A 15,868-nucleotide genomic window follows, 5' to 3' on the forward strand; every position below is an offset into this window, starting at 1 on the left:
GGAATCAAAGGCAATTTACAATCCTGAGTCACTTTTAATTCATTCAAACCCAAAAACTTATGATAGTTTGTTCTTCACTCCCCAAAACTTATTTATAATGTTTTTATGTTTTTAATGCTAGAGCACACAGAAGGCTTCTGACATGAAGAGGTGGCTTAAAGCAATGGTAGTATTACAAAAACTGGCCAGTAGGTGGCAGTAGAGTATAAGAGATCAGCCATGGCCATGTTGCAACAAGCTCTTTTTGCCAGTGTTTTCAACAGGTTTGTGAATAATAATGGAACTTATGAAGCCATATTCTAATTCTAATTGCTGCAAAAAATACAGATACAAATATACTTTTTTTCCTGGTGAAACAAGAGGCCCTAACCTTTCTTCTGGGTAGGTTCTATGCTTTTATAGCAATAGAAAATAATATTCTGTGGACCTTGCAAAATCAGTCAAAATTCAGTAAAACAGCTGGGGGTTGCTTCAGTGAAAATGGCTTGGAGCGAATGAGCTAAGAAAAAAAATGTTCTAATATTAAACATGCCTCGAAAATCTACTGAAACGTGGCCCAGAGTACTGTTACCTGTACTGTGTCATCCCTGACCATTAGATGGTTTTGGTGTTTTATGACAAATTAAACAATAAAAGGCTGACTTTTACGTTGTTAGAATTTTGGCCTGTCACACAGGTTAATGATGGAGAATGTAATTTTTGATGAATGGCTTTCATACATGACAGTATCTGCATGTGTGTGCGCGCCATGACATGGCAGCATAGCAAGTCAGTGAGGCTGCATTGAAGGGAACCAATCATCAGCATGGACAGACAGACGCTTACCCTTGGACTGCTGAGTGGACTGATGGACAGACCGGAGGACGCTCCACTGATTGATCGTGACCTACACACAAAGCAATGACAATCAGTAGTCAGTCAGTCAGCTGTCATTAATTAGCCAGTAAACTAAGACAGCATATAAACAAAATGGCAGAAAGCATGCATGATGTATTAAGAAAAGACCAGCAGCACCATATTTGTTGTTAGTTTTTTTTGTTGTTGAAAAAAACTGATGGCTTGAGTGATGTCTGATCTCAGCCAGAGACCTTTGAAGCAGTGACTCAAATGAGAATGGATGTTCACCTGTTAAAGGTGCATTGTGGAAATTGTCACTCTTTTACTTGCGACTGCCACCTCTTGCCTAAAGCATAACTACAGTCCCTGTGTCAAACTCGTACAAGGCGCTACTCCAGCCAAACACTCGTAGATAATCATTAACATTAACCATTTAAATGTATGTTCTATTGTCATTTTCAATGATATCCAAACATGTCCTAAAATGCTGTATTACACACCACATCATACTGTACATTACAGTGCTGAAGTTCCCCTTTCTGCCACAACCCCGCCAAGCTTGTCTCTCTCTGTTCCTCTCTTTGGGGGAGGTTGTTTTGTCGTTCCCATGCAAGTAAACTTTATTTAGCATAGTTGATCAAGCAAAGTAAAATGATAGTCGTAGTGGCGGCAGCAAAAAAGTGCAAGGCAAGAGATGGTAGCGGCCGTGGCAAGAAACGCCAGGCTATCTCTATGGAAACGAAGGTTGCTATTATCAAAAATTTGATCAGTGGTGAGAAGATGGCTAATAATGCATGTCATAATGCCTTTCACCTCAGTAGTCTTACTTGAACTCTACACTCAATAACTCCTCCATCCACCTCTTTGTCCTCGGTACAGTATTAAAAAATTCATTAGAATTAAAAAATAATAATAATTTAATTCATAGACAAGATACTTACTGTATGTCCTCTATACAGTATTTACTGTATATAATTTAATTTAGTTACATTTATTTAACACTTGTATTAATTTTTTGTAATATTTAATAATATTTAAAACATTTAATGGGTCTTAACTTGCAATTTGACTTGCAAACAGCCTCTATTAACAATTGTGTTTGTAAATTGAGGACTACTGTACATCCAAACCATGATGTTACGTGTATTGAGTTTCACAGGTAAAGTTGCATTTCTGGGTCTGTTATGGCCCAAAAGCTTTGATCAAACAAAAATTTTGTGGGTTCAAACTAAATATGCTATTGTCTGGATTGTTTTTCGGACTCTAAAATCTGAATTTAATCTCTTGTCTCCTACTCATATTTTGAAAGCAAAATTAATGCAAGTGTCCTCCTCCCTGTTCCAATGCTTTTGGAAGGTGAGTGAATGTATCACTGAAAAGATTCAAGTAAGGCAAATATTTACAAATTAGTGCCACTGCCATGAAATGCTTTGGATGTAACCTTGAGCACATGTAAAGAAAATTGAATGCAAACAAATAAACAAAATACTGTACCGTACACAGAGTGATAAAAACACCAATGAAGAACATGATATACATAATTCATACTCTAATAGAGAACATGCAAATGCGCACAATCTCTGCAAGATTTATATCTATTGTTTTTGTCAATTTTTCATTCATGTGTCATTAACTTTTCATTTTCCTTTTTCTCTTCTTCCTTTCATTGCTGATGTCGTTGAAGAACTTGAGATGTAATTGTCCATGGACAATTTGGCTTTATGGAAAGTGACAATTGAAACAATTCATCATGAACAAATATCCTGGAGGACACACACGCGCGCGCGCGCACACACGCACGCACGTCTTATCAGCAAACACTAACATCAACTTGCTAAACTTGTAATTGACCTGAAAAAATTTGTGTAATGGACTTGGTTTGTCCATTTATTGCCTGGGACATGGAGGTTTTTATATTTTGAGGATGTCTGTTTTTCTCTTGGTAAGAATACAATAAAAATTGCAATATTCATTTTCAGAATTTGAGTTGGAGGAGGGAAGAACAGGACAAGTACAGCGATGGTGAATAGTTTGACTCAGATGCCATACAGAAAAAACAAAACAAAAAAACAGGCATGTTTAAAAACAAACACACTACTGTACATTGGCCAAAAAATGTTTAGTAAATTATTTCTCTGTAGTAAAAAATGCTTCTTCACATAATATAATACATCCATCCATTTTATATACTGCTTGTCCACATCTGGGTTACCAGTAGCTGCAGCTAGGCATGGGCCGATAACCGGTTTGACAATTTACAGTGGTTTTAAAAAGTCAAGGTTTCAATAACCGCTAATACTGTCTGTCACTAGAAATGAGCTAGCCAATATGAAGTTAATTACCTTCAATTAACTTACTTTTCCTTCTACAGGGAATGCACGTGCTGAGGAGGGGGAGGAGGGAAGAAGGGAGAGGGGTGGGGATAAGGGGAGACGCTTATTGCCCTTAAAAAAAAAAAAAAAAAAAAAAGTACATGTATAGGTGCAAGTGTGTCCCCAAGGACAATATGAGTAACTGGGGTCTGTTCTAAAAATACAGTGATGTGACACTGTGACTTAAGAATTAAAACACAAGAAGTGTCATGTTTGGGTTCTGTTTTTCCTTGTGTGTCTACCTTGGTCTTGTTAAATGTAATCCTGCCCTTCCTCGTGTGAACCAATCAGTGCCCTCAGCCACTTGTGCCTGCCTGTGTTGGTTCATTGTCTTTTCCCTCATGTCATGCTGCCTGTTTTTGCCTTGTTGTTCCCCCCATGTTTTATTTTACCTTTGTAATTTGGAGTTCGCCTTTTGTTTGTAGAAATTAAAATCCCTTTTTTTTCTTCATTAACTGCATCCTTGCCTGGCTGTTTTTGCTCCCTGCATTTGGGCCCTCCACCAAACCGCAACCTTTGGGTGGAGGGCCCAGGCACCCCACCGGTCCACAGCCCCCGCTCCACCCACGACCCCCCGCCCCCCATCCACCCTCGCCAGCCACCCCCTGGACCCAAACCCCCAGACACCCTCCCACCCCCAGCACCCCCCCCAACCAAGCCGCCCCTCCCCCCGACCCCACCCCCACCAACCGGCAGCCCCCCAGCCCCCGACCCCCAGATCCCGGGGATCCCCTGCACCCAGGCACCGGCGCCGGAGAGGGCATCCGCGCCCACCCTACCCCCCATCGCGTGGAGGAACGGAACACCGGGCGGGGGCAGAAGGGGAGATGGGGGCACCGGGGGACGGTGCGGTGAAAGGCCCCGGTCGTCACTCCAGCGTTCTTAGTGAAAGCGGCGGGGACACGGACAGGGGACCACACCACTGCTCTCTTGACCCCCCACAAACCTCCACCAAACCCCCACCCACCCCACCGGGACCCTGGCGGGCATATGGGACCAGCCCGGCGGGGCGATAGGGCTCGCCCCCAGGATACTGGGGCCCGTCTGAGGTGCCAGGAGGTCCACCGGAGCGGGGCGGGCACGACACCAAGGGGCCCGGGAGCGCCGAGACCCGGGCCACGCACGGAGCCCCCGGCCCAGGGGAGGGGGAGGAAGGGGGACAGGGGAGGGGGAAGGGACGGGGGAAGGAGACGACAAGAACAAAACATTTTTAAAACCACACGTGTGTTTATATTAAAAACATTCATAGGTAGTCCTGTCGTGTGGCTTCCACTTGATGCGCGCGCGCTTCCGTGGCAGTGGATACTTTTTTTTTATGGGGTTAAGTACTTTGGCACAATACCTGTTAGCGAGGTGCTTGGCCATATTGGAAGTGTTTCCGACTTGAGCCACAGACAGTAACCTAAAAAAAAATCCTTCCAGACAGGCTTTGTCATGTCGGCTGGCTTCCCATGGCTGTCAGCCATGTAAGTAAAAAAAGTTCCACGTGAAACTTTGCGCGTCATGGTTCTCAAGTGGACGGCCAGCAAGCGCTTCAGTGTTCAGTGCTTGAAGCCATCTTCTTGCGTTCTCTCCCACACACGCAGAAAGAGGGGTGCCACTTAAAGCGTTTTCCACAAATTGGTAGACAGGCGGTATGTGTAAATGCCTTTAAAACACAGTTGGCAATCCGTCTCGTAGACTGTATACTTTATTAAATACCGGTGCTTAAAAAAAAATTATATCGAGCCGTTTTTGACGCCGAAACATACAGATACAGTACTGATACCGGTATCCCGTGCAACACTAATACAGTATGCAGTAGACAAAAACCCTTCACAAATTTAAGCTTTTAAGATTTAAGGAAATCAATTCATTTAACATGCATGTTTTTGTAATGTGGGGAAAGTCCTACATAACACAAAAATGCTGGAGCTGAGATTCGAACCCTGAAATTCAGAAATGTAAAGCAGATGTGTGAACCACAAAGCACCATGCTGCCCAATAAATCACATTTCTTTGTAAAGCCTGGATGCATTCAATTTGTAAGGAACATGCATAAGCCATAACTATGCTATTGAGGTTTCTGACTGTTAACAAAGAAATCCATTTTGAATGTCTTCTTTCTTCCTTGCAACTGATAAGATTCAACCAATAAATACAAAACAAGAGCTAAATAGTTCAGATTCATGCAATGCTTTTTAATTTTTTCATTTTTTAATATTAGTTATGTAAGAAATGGTGGAGATTAAGGATAGTTATTTAGGAATGTAACACATACATGTGAACGATAAGTATGTTTATAAGGTTTTAAAGAAAAATAATGATGAAAATCTGATTGACAGATGTAAGGTTGACATCATATAAAACAGTAATCAAATTAGAAGTAAATATCATTAACAGAATGGACCAATACCTTTCTTCTTTGCTGCAGTTAGCATTTGTGATATCCAAGCTTTTACGGAAAACAGTTTTGATAACAAGGGGGGTAGAAATGACAGACAGAAGGGCTGTCACATAAAATCCCACTGAACAAGCAAGACAAGGCATCTTTATTTATATTGCACATTTCATACACTCAATATGCGTCACACAATCAAAAGCACAACACTTAAAAGCATTTATCGTATTTTCGCTACAATAAGGCGCACCTGATTAAAAGGCGCTGCCTCAATTACGCGTGCTATTTCTGTATTTAACACACACATTAGGCACACCATATTATAGGGCGCATGCATGCTAAAACATACAGTGCATATGTGGAGCAATCTTTGGTCGGCGGATGCAGCGCATTCTTAGTGGATTTGGCCCATAGTTTTTAGCAATTTATTACAATTGCATGCACCATAACAGCTAAAAACTGCTTCACCATGTTTGCTTTGAAATCTGGGCTCCACTAATTGAGTCTGCAGACCTCAGTTGATGGACGCTGGAGCGTGCGAGGCTGTCTTCATGACAATGAGACATTGTGTACATAACGCAATTTTGTCCCCCTCCAACCATTCTATTCTGTTGCGGTGCAGTATTTTTTAATCTGATAACTGGGACAAACTGTCAAGCTTCCCGTGCTGTCTCCCTCTGTTGGTCTTTGTTTTTTTATTTCCCTTGGGCGGGTTGTAACTGTATTAAATTTTGTTGCGCCTTGTGGTACAATGTCAATAAAGCTTGTCTTATTCTGATTCTCTGAATTGAAGTTGCAGTTGTAATCAATAAACGATCTTTGCAATTAAAACATGATGATGATGATTTTTTTTTTTTTAATAAGCTTAGTTTGACTTGACCCAATGGGTGATCAGAGCATTTTCATAGCTCAGTCTCTGGCCTGATGACTAAACAAAACTGGCAGCCGTAATCACATATTTGAATGAGTTTGTTCCAGTCAACAATAGTATGTGTATGTATCAATCAAAATACCAATAAACTGAAAATTCATGCAACCCTGAAAACCAGGACCCACACTATTCATTTCCTATAGGTAAATTTAAAATACTTAGGCATTAAAATCTCACCGAAATTAACTGATTTAATTCATTTAAACGTTACTCCACTTCTGGATAGCATTTATAGTGACTTGGAGCGCTGGAATAATCTTCCTATTTCTCTAATAGGACGAATAGCCACCATTAAAATAAAAGTTTTACCCAAAATAAACAATTTTTTCTCAATGATTCAATTTAAACCTACGTCTAACTGGTTCCAGTTGTTGGATTCAGCCGTTACAAAATTTGTACTGAAATTTAAAAAAAAAAAGAAGCAAAGATTAGTCTAATCTACTCTTCAGAAAAGTAAATCCAAAGGAGGTCTAGAGGCACCAAATTTTATGCAGTACTATATAGCTAACCAGCTACAATATATCATTCTGTGGGCACAACCCAACAGAGATACTAACTGTTGGCTGGAACTAGAACAGAAGGATTGTAATAACTTCAGACTTTTAGATTTACTCTTAATTACAACATCGATTAAGCGACACAATTGTTTTAAAAACCCAATGATTTCCACCACCCTGACTGACTGGTGGAAGTCACTAGAAATTACAAAAGCCCAAGTGGAGCCCTGCGGGCTTTCTCCCCTATGGCATAACCCCGACTTTCAATTTAACAACCAATCATTTTATTTAGGTGTGTGGGAGCAGAAAGGAATTACACATCTCCACCATGTTTTCTCAGATAATATGTTTATATCATATACATCCTTGCTTCAAAAATACAAAATCAAAAACTTCCATTATCTGCAAGTTAAAAGTATGATAAAGAAACAAATTCCAACACTTCGGGGTACGCTCCAACCGCCTGTTTTAGCTAAAGATATTACCAAGCTTTCTCCGACAACAACAAAAAAACTCTCAAAAATATATGTTACTTTCGTATACTGATAAAATGTCTTTACCCATGTCTTTTTTCCCCTTTTTTTCTGGAGAGCTCAATATTGTTCATTCGGTAATTTTACCGATTTGACGTCATCATCATTGCTCTTTTTTATTTTTTATAAATTTTTTATTTATTTTTATTTTGTATATGGGTGAGTATGTGCATGTGTATGTGTGTGTGCGTGCGAGTGTGTATTCATTAGTTCACCTAAAACCTATTAAAAATCCCATACCGTTCACCTAAACCGAATACTTCAGAATCCAGCTAGAGTCGTGAGGTTGTCAGGAGACCCGAGTAAGGATCAAAGAAAATAAAGGAAAGTGAAATCCAGCACCGACCAGACATTACCTACTACCCACCGGGTTACCAACCGACAGCTCCTAGATACCAGTACTGAAACGGTACCTTGACAAAAATCTAAAACATTAGCAAAAGCAGCAAAATTAAAACTGGCAAAGGAGCTTAATTTTTTTTTTTTATGTTTTATTAATTCTAAATATTAGGATTTATACATGTTACATACATGTTATGTACATACAGTATATATATATGTATTCTGTATATTGTATGTGCTTTCACATTGCATGCCATATTCTTAAAGTACTGTATTTGACTGCATTTGATGCTATCCGTTTTAAATATTGGTGATACAGTGGCACTCCAATGACTCAATGCAACATTTTCGCTCCCAACTAGTTGAATGCGTAATCAAATACTAGAAACTGGGAACAAGGTTATTCACACTCGACTTATTTTTTTAAGGGAAGTTCCAAAAATACGTCACAACCTGTCTCTGTGTTTATGTCACAAGACGTCGCTCTGTCAGTCGTCTAAGCTTTTTTTTATGGATAACTGTGATTTCCTACTGTGTGCCTGTTCATTGAACGCACCGTGAGTCCACTGCAAGGGTGAATCGTGTGATTGTTGCATTTTCTTCTGCTTCTCTGTTAAAAACATTTGCTCTTGCTTCTTAACGAGGAGTGCACGGACAGCGAGGGCTTCCGTATTCAGTGCGTGAAGCCATCTTCCTGTGCCCTTTCGCACACATGCTGAAAGAGGCGTGACGCTTACTTAAGGAATTTTCCACATATCAGTAGACAGGTGGCTATGCGTGTATGTGTACCTGCCTTTAAAACGGAGTTGGCGGGCTGTTTTTTTTAAGTACCAGTGCTAATTTTATACCAAGCCGTTTTTGACACCAAAACATCGAAGTACGGTACTGGTACCGATATCCCGTGCAACACTACTTTGAATATTGTTAAGAATGTTCTTGGAATACAGTGAAGGTTAGGAAAGAACCCATCAGTGCTCAGTCTCCTACCTTTGGCCATGAGTTGCCATGTCGATAGCTCGCCTTACTGGGACAGGTGATCCTCCCTCTGTGACGCTAAGGACCTCCATCGACTTCCTCTCTGGTCTCCGCTTTCCATGACGACTCAGCATGGGTGAGTCCACACGCTTTCTGGGAGGGTCTGCTGAGCAGAGTTTAGAGTTCAATCAATGAATAAGAAAGTAAATAGGACAGATGTTAGAATTTTATTATTATTATTTTTCTTAATTATTAATGTGAACAGACTTTACATGGAATATGAACATACCAAAAATTATGTACGTCTACATGACATAATACCAAAAAAAGCCCAATAAGAAGACACTAAACAATGGCAGCCTACCTAATAATTTCATCAATAATTTGATTACCTTTCAATATTCCAATGCACAACAAACCAGCTTTACAGTGCGATATTATAATATTTAAAGAGTTAGTGGTTGCTTAACTAAACTAAGTGCCTGTAAATATTGTACAAAAATAAAATAGGATAATGCTTTAATGATAGGATGTGATAGGATGTGTGAAAATCACAGTGGTTCAGGTTTAGATTAACAGATTTAGGCCTAATCCCAATACTGCCCCTTACCCCTCATCTCGTCCCTCCCCCTTATGAATGTGCGTTCATGCGGATAAAAGAGTTTCCCAATCCTCCATAAAATGTAGAAGGGTTAGGGTTCCGCTTCCGGTCACGCTGGCGCAGCAAGTCTGCGACACGGGCTCCGTGGAAAGCTGCAGTTCTTCTAACCTTTTCCTTATTTAATTTTTAATTTTTAACTTTTTTAAATTATGAGCCACTTGCTCAATGTGTACGCGACTCCTACCGCGAGTTACAGCACACGTCGGGGCTCCGAACGGAGCCTAATCTACAACAACAACTCATGGCGTGTGTAAACAAAAGAACAAAGGAACGACATGGCTTTGTTGTCCTACATCAGAGACGCGCTCTGGGCCCTCCGCTCAACAGGCGACACACCACCTCCCGACCTGCCGAAGGAGATTCGGCGAGCAGACCCGGGGAAACGCCGCCGGAGGAGAAGACAACGAGGTGGAGCACGCCAAAGGCGCCGGAGGAGAGGATGCAGACCAGCGCTGCCATCCTTGCTGCTCGGCAACGTGAGGTCCTTAAAGAGCAAGCTGGATGAGCTGAGGAGCCTCATCTCAGCCTGCTGCGAGCACCGGGACGCCTGTGCCATGGTGTTCACGGAGACATGGCTCCACAGCGACATCCCAGACTCTTTATGTGAGATCGAGGGATTCTCACTCATTCGCGCCGACAGGACTGAGGCGTCGGGTAAAAGCAGAGGTGGGGGCGTCTGTATTTACATTAACTGGTGTCAGAATTACGCGGTGCGGCAGATCACCTGCACCCCCGACGTGGAGCTTCTCTGCCTGAGTCTGAGGCCGGGTTACCTGCCGAGGGAGTTTGGAAACATTTTCCTCTGCGCCGTGTACGTTCCGCCCAGCGGGAACGCCGCCAGCGCCGCCGCCTTCATCTCCGACTGCGTTCAACAACAACTGTGACGGTGCCCGTAGGCCCCGGTTTTCATCTTAGGGGACCTCAACCACTGCAAATGGTCTCTCCCGGGTTTTCATCAGTATGTAAAATGTGGAACAAGGGGAGACAGAGTCCTGGACAAATGCTTTGGGAACGTGAAGAACGCATATGTGAGTAGAGACCCCCCCCCCTCTCCAACTCAGACCACAACACAATTCACCTCATCCCAACCTACAAAACAGCTCTCAAACGCAGCAAACCACAGAGGAAGACTGTTAAAATCTGGTCAGACAGCATTGAGACCCTTAAAGGATGTTTCCTTTGCAGTGGAATACCTTTCATGGGCTGGATGTGGATACTGCTGCTGTGACTGTAACTGACTATATTCAATTCTGTGTGGACAATATCATACCAACAAAGGAAATAACTGTTTACCCCAACAACAAACAGTACATTACTAAGGAGGTTAAAGACTGTATTAACCGCAAAAAAAGGGCATTTAAGAACCAGGACAGAGCCCAGCTCAAACTGGTTCAAAAAGATCTCAACCACATGCTTAAAGAAGCAAAAAGGAAGCACAAAGAGACTATAGAACAACACTTTGCTGCTAACAACTCCAAGGAAATGTGGGACACCATGAAGAGGATCACCAACTTGACTCCTGCTCAAAAAGGTCTCAGCACCCTAAATGACCTCCAGAAGGCAAGGGAGCTGAATGACCTTTATTTAAGATTCGAAACCCAGGACTTCTCCTCTGAATGTGGGGAGGTCCTGAGGTCCATTTCAGTGAATGAGCAGGACTCAAGGCTGGTGATTCATCCCCATGATGTCCAATCTGCTTTTAGGTCTGTCTGCACAAAAAAGGCCTCAGGACCGGATGGGATCGCTGCCTTTCTGCTAAAATCCTGTGCAGAGGAGCTCACAGCGGCATGGCAGCCCATCTTCCAGAGATCTGTGGACTCACACTCCATTCCCAGTCTCTGGAAAAAATCAGTAATCACCCCGGTCCCTAAAAAACAATGTCCTGTGGTCAATTATGACTTCAGGCCTGTGGCTTTAACTTCCATTGTCATGAAGTGTTTCGAGAGGCTGATGGTGACCCTGCTCAGGGGGGAGGTGGATGCACACTTAGACTCCGTTCAGTTTGCCTACAAGCAGGGTCGCGGCACTGACGATGCTATTAACAGCATCACACATCTGGTCAGCAAACACCTAGATGGCCCTAAAGCTTATGCACGTGTGTTGTTCGTTGACTTTAGCTCAGCGTTCAACACAATGCAGCTGCACCTGCTTTTGGGTAAACTGAAGGAGATGAATGCGAACCCGTACATCTCGAGGTGGTATCACTCCTTCCTGACACAGCGCACACAGCAAGTCAGGGTCAACAGCTCCCTCTCAGAACCCAGATTGATAAGCACAGGCGCCCCACAGGGCTGCGTCAGCTCCCCGGTCCTCTTCACGTTGTACACAAATTATTGTGTGACATCACACCCAGAGAACTTTATCATTAAGTTCTCTGATGACACAGCTATCGTCAGCTTGCTGCAGGCCGGCGGTAGCCCACTGGACTATTTCTCAGAAATAGAGAAATTTGTCCAGTGGTGTGACCAGAATCATCTTGTGCTCAATGTGGGGAAGACAGAGGAGGTCATATTTGATCCAAAAACTGTTGGTGACCACAGGCCAGTCGTCATTAACTCTTTGACTGCCAAAAACGTTAAATAACGTTTAGTAAAATCCTATGGAGGAGTGCCAAAGACGTTAAAAGACGTTTTTTTTTCAAAACAGAGGTGAAACTAACCATTTTCTATTGTTGATTACTGAAAAACGGAATAAGGTAGAAACAAACTTTTTTTTCTGATGAAAGATGAGAGTCCAATCTTTCATTTGGTAGTATGTGTGTTTCCATAGTACAAACACATAATTTTCTGTGGACCTTGAAAGATCAGTCAAAAATGCTTAAATCGGCTGGCACCCACGGCATCCCTTTTCTGAAAACATCTGGCAGTCAAAGAGTTAAAAGCAACCACATCAGCCAGGTGGGTTCATACAGGTATCTGGGGGTCCACATTGACAACACACTCAGCTGGAAGGTACATGTTGGAAGTCTCTACTCCAAACTCCAACAGCATCTCTATTTCCTACGCAGACTTAGGGTCTATGGAGTGGAGCAGAGGATCATGCTGTTGTTCTATCGGGCTGCATTGGAAAGTATCATCAGATACGGCATTGCGGCCTGGTACGGCAACCTGACTGTGCAGTCAAGGTCACAGATTGCCGGTCTGGTGCGGACTGCCATGAAGATCATGGGGGTCAGGAATCATCCTTCCCTACAGATGCTTTATGAGCGGTCCGTCACCGGACTGGCACAGAAAATTGTTACTGACCCGACTCACATTCTGCATCATGAGTTCCAGTTACTGCCTTCCGGCAGGAGATTCAGGACCCCCAGAACCAGGCTGAACCGCTACAAGAACTCATTCCTGCCGACATCCATCAAACTGCTTAACAACCGACATTAACTCAGTACAATAAGATATATGGTGCAATGTTGTGTGTGTGGAATATATGCAGCCGTGCTGTACATACTCATGTGTATATATATATATATATATATATATATATATAGGAGTGTGTGTGTGTATATGGGTGTGTGCAGTCCTCATGTATGTACTTCTCTACACATGTATACTTCTGTGAAGACTTCTGGAAAGTCTTCTACTTATTGCTGCACTTCTTTAATTTTATCTCTTTCTATTCTGTTGTTTTCTCTTTACTGTAAACTGCAGCTGGACGGAGTCCAGGAAAAAGTTCCCCACGGGGAAAATAAAAGTATGTCGTGTCGTATCGTATCGTATCGTATCGTAGAGACGAGGGTTACAGGTGCCTTTTCACGAAGATAGAACCCGACCTCCCCAGGTTCTCCCTTACTACAGTCACGCCCCCTCTGCAACAGCGCAAGAAGCAATGGCAGAAGTAATGGCAACACCAGGAAATAACAAAACGCAGGAGACACGTAAATGTAGTAGTAATGTAAAAGTATGTTAATATTTATTGAATGGCATAGTAATGATAGTGGTTTTATCGAGTTTTCTATATTTAGTAGAAATTGGCACAATTGTGTGTTTTGGTAAACACTCGCCATTGGCGCGTCCGTTACGTCACAACCAGCACGCAGCTTCGGTGGCTCGAGGTAACTACGTAGCAGATTGGATAGTGATAGTACGTTCCCAATTCCCAGAGCGATTTTTTTGTGTTTGCCTAAACGAGACAAATGGTGCAGGTTGAAGAGGAAGTAATGGGATTGGGCCTAAGTCAATTCTGCGCACAATGAATATTATGTTTGTGTTTCTGTTGGATGGACCTACCAATGTCATTGCGTGGAGGAAGGTTCTGGTCCTCATGGCTTGGATATCTTTCTTTGCGGTCAAGGAGAAGGAAGTAGATCATCTTTTCTTGATTGTCACTAAGGAGAGAGGGAAGTGTGTGCTGCTATGACAGTTGCTACAATAACACTATACACATTAAAATGAGGAATTTGTGTGGCTGCCACATCAATTACTCCTATCTACTTCTCACTCACTCATCGGACAGTAAGTCTTTGGTCAGCTTGTCCTTATCCCTGAAGCATCCCAGAGAATGCATACTCTCGAGGACATCTGGGTCAATTTCTTCTGCTGTAGCCAGCATCCGGATGGCCACCTTCCTGGGGACGGGCTGTTCGGGCTCAGGCTCATTCTTTCCAGCTCTACAACACAACACGAACAGCTGCTGTTTTGTCTTGTTACTCTAAATGAACTACACCGGAATGGCACACACATGTTGGGTTGCAATATAATGAACCAATGTTGCAATAGTATGTTGTATTTAAATAGGGCAGTAGGGTCGTGCAAACTGCTTTCAGCCACTTGTAACTAAAGTAGACAACTTAGTAACCAATATAAAAAGTTTTTTTTTTTTAAGTGATACATGACATTCATTAAAACTCAACATGTTCATTAGATTTTGCCAGTGTTGGTTTACTTACAGGTACCATGTATGCTTCTGGATCTGCTCTAACTGCAACACACGAGAGAAAACATAGATGTCGATTAAATAAACCCATAAGGCACTGACTGTCTTCAAAGAAATGATTTGCATTTTTTTTTTTATGTAATCTTAATAGGCAATGATTTACAATTACTCTATTTTGGACACTTGATACTAATAATTAACTTGTGACTTCATAATGCAGCAACTTTGTAATGTAATGTTTCTGTACGATATGCTGATAAGCTTCATTTTCATGTGATAGGCTTCTTGTGCTTGAGTTGTTAGGAGGTGGAAAACAATGGTCCATCACACCATGGAATGAACACTGATTGGCTGTTAAATCAAATCAAATCAAACTTTATTTATATAGCGCTTTTCATACATAAAAATGCAATTTAAAGACTTGTGCAATTAAAAATCCTCCAACATACTGTTTTTAGGAAGACCAGAGAGAAGCCCATTACAATAACTTAAACAACAGGAAATGAAAGCATGCATCAGCACTTTTGTGTTAGCCTGAAAGAGAGACGGGCGGGCTTTGGCTATATTCTTAAGATGATAAAAAAACAATCTTAGTTACATTTTAATACGATGAATACAAATAAGCTCAGAGTAAAAAAAAAAAAAGCCCAAGTTCTTCATACATTGTGAGGGTATCAAATCTTGTACTTTGTAGTTTTGATAGAGGTTTCTTTCTCTCACAAACTGGGCGAGACAAACACACACCAGACAGATATCAAAAACCTTTAATGGGGCATGTGATAACTTTTCGGAGCCTTCATCAGATCACTAGTGCTAGAGCCAGAGCAAAATGAAAGCGGATTATAAAATGAGAATAGAGTCCCACCTGTCCAGCAACAACAAACAGGAATTGGTGTGGCAGGGAATTCACAACATCACAAATTACAGAGGCTGTGCTCCAATACCAGAGAACTTGAAATAGAAAAAAATATCTGCCTGAGTGATCTTTTTTGCTATTTCATTACAAAAACTATATCAAAACACAAATCAAAGTTTGGTTAGTTGTCATTATCTTTACTACATGGAGACAAAGGTTCCAGCTAGCCTACTGGAGGAAAAGTAACAACTGATTTGCATTTCCTTTTAAGCACAGCCAATCACAGTGATTTTCCCCAACACCAATTTACATAAAAAACAAAATGACAGAAAAATCTCTTAATACTTAACCATTTTATTCAAAATCACTGCTATTTTTTTTTTAAACCTTAAGTTTGTTCCTGAGTGCACCATGAATGTTTTGAGCAAGATTGTGTCCACTTAATGAATTTCACTTAATGACACCGTCACTGTGGGTTGCACTGAAAAACATGACCTCCCAGCAATGTGCCTTGCCACACTGTGTGGTCATTTAAAAAGTGTGGTCACAATGATCACACTTTTTATGCTGTCTGTTACAATATGAAACAATATAGGTGGTGATGATTTGGAG

The 15,868-nt window shown here is 41.8% G+C and overlaps 1 protein-coding gene across 9 annotated transcripts in view; it reads right to left on the reverse strand.

The window, feature by feature from the left end:
• The window catches only part of LOC144049975 (serine/threonine-protein kinase BRSK2-like), a 163,437-nt gene that overhangs the window by 23,925 nt on the left and 123,644 nt on the right, over nucleotides 1-15,868 (reverse strand). For 5 of the 9 annotated variants that reach the window (XM_077562746.1, XM_077562752.1, XM_077562751.1 and 2 more), the window contains 5 exons: nucleotides 14,414-14,445; nucleotides 13,970-14,134; nucleotides 13,755-13,852; nucleotides 8,880-9,033; nucleotides 826-886 (listed from right to left, as the gene is read on the reverse strand). In XM_077562746.1, coding sequence (XP_077418872.1) covers nucleotides 826-886; nucleotides 8,880-9,033; nucleotides 13,755-13,852; nucleotides 13,970-14,134; nucleotides 14,414-14,445 — 510 coding nt within the window. The remainder of the gene's footprint in view (nucleotides 1-825; nucleotides 887-8,879; nucleotides 9,034-13,754; nucleotides 13,853-13,969; nucleotides 14,135-14,413; nucleotides 14,446-15,868) is intronic. The other 4 variants (XM_077562755.1, XM_077562754.1, XM_077562750.1 and 1 more) reach the window with 1 other exon arrangement.

This window comes from Vanacampus margaritifer, chromosome 4, assembly GCF_051991255.1.
Source record: "Vanacampus margaritifer isolate UIUO_Vmar chromosome 4, RoL_Vmar_1.0, whole genome shotgun sequence".
Taxonomy (NCBI): Eukaryota; Metazoa; Chordata; class Actinopteri; order Syngnathiformes; family Syngnathidae; genus Vanacampus; species Vanacampus margaritifer.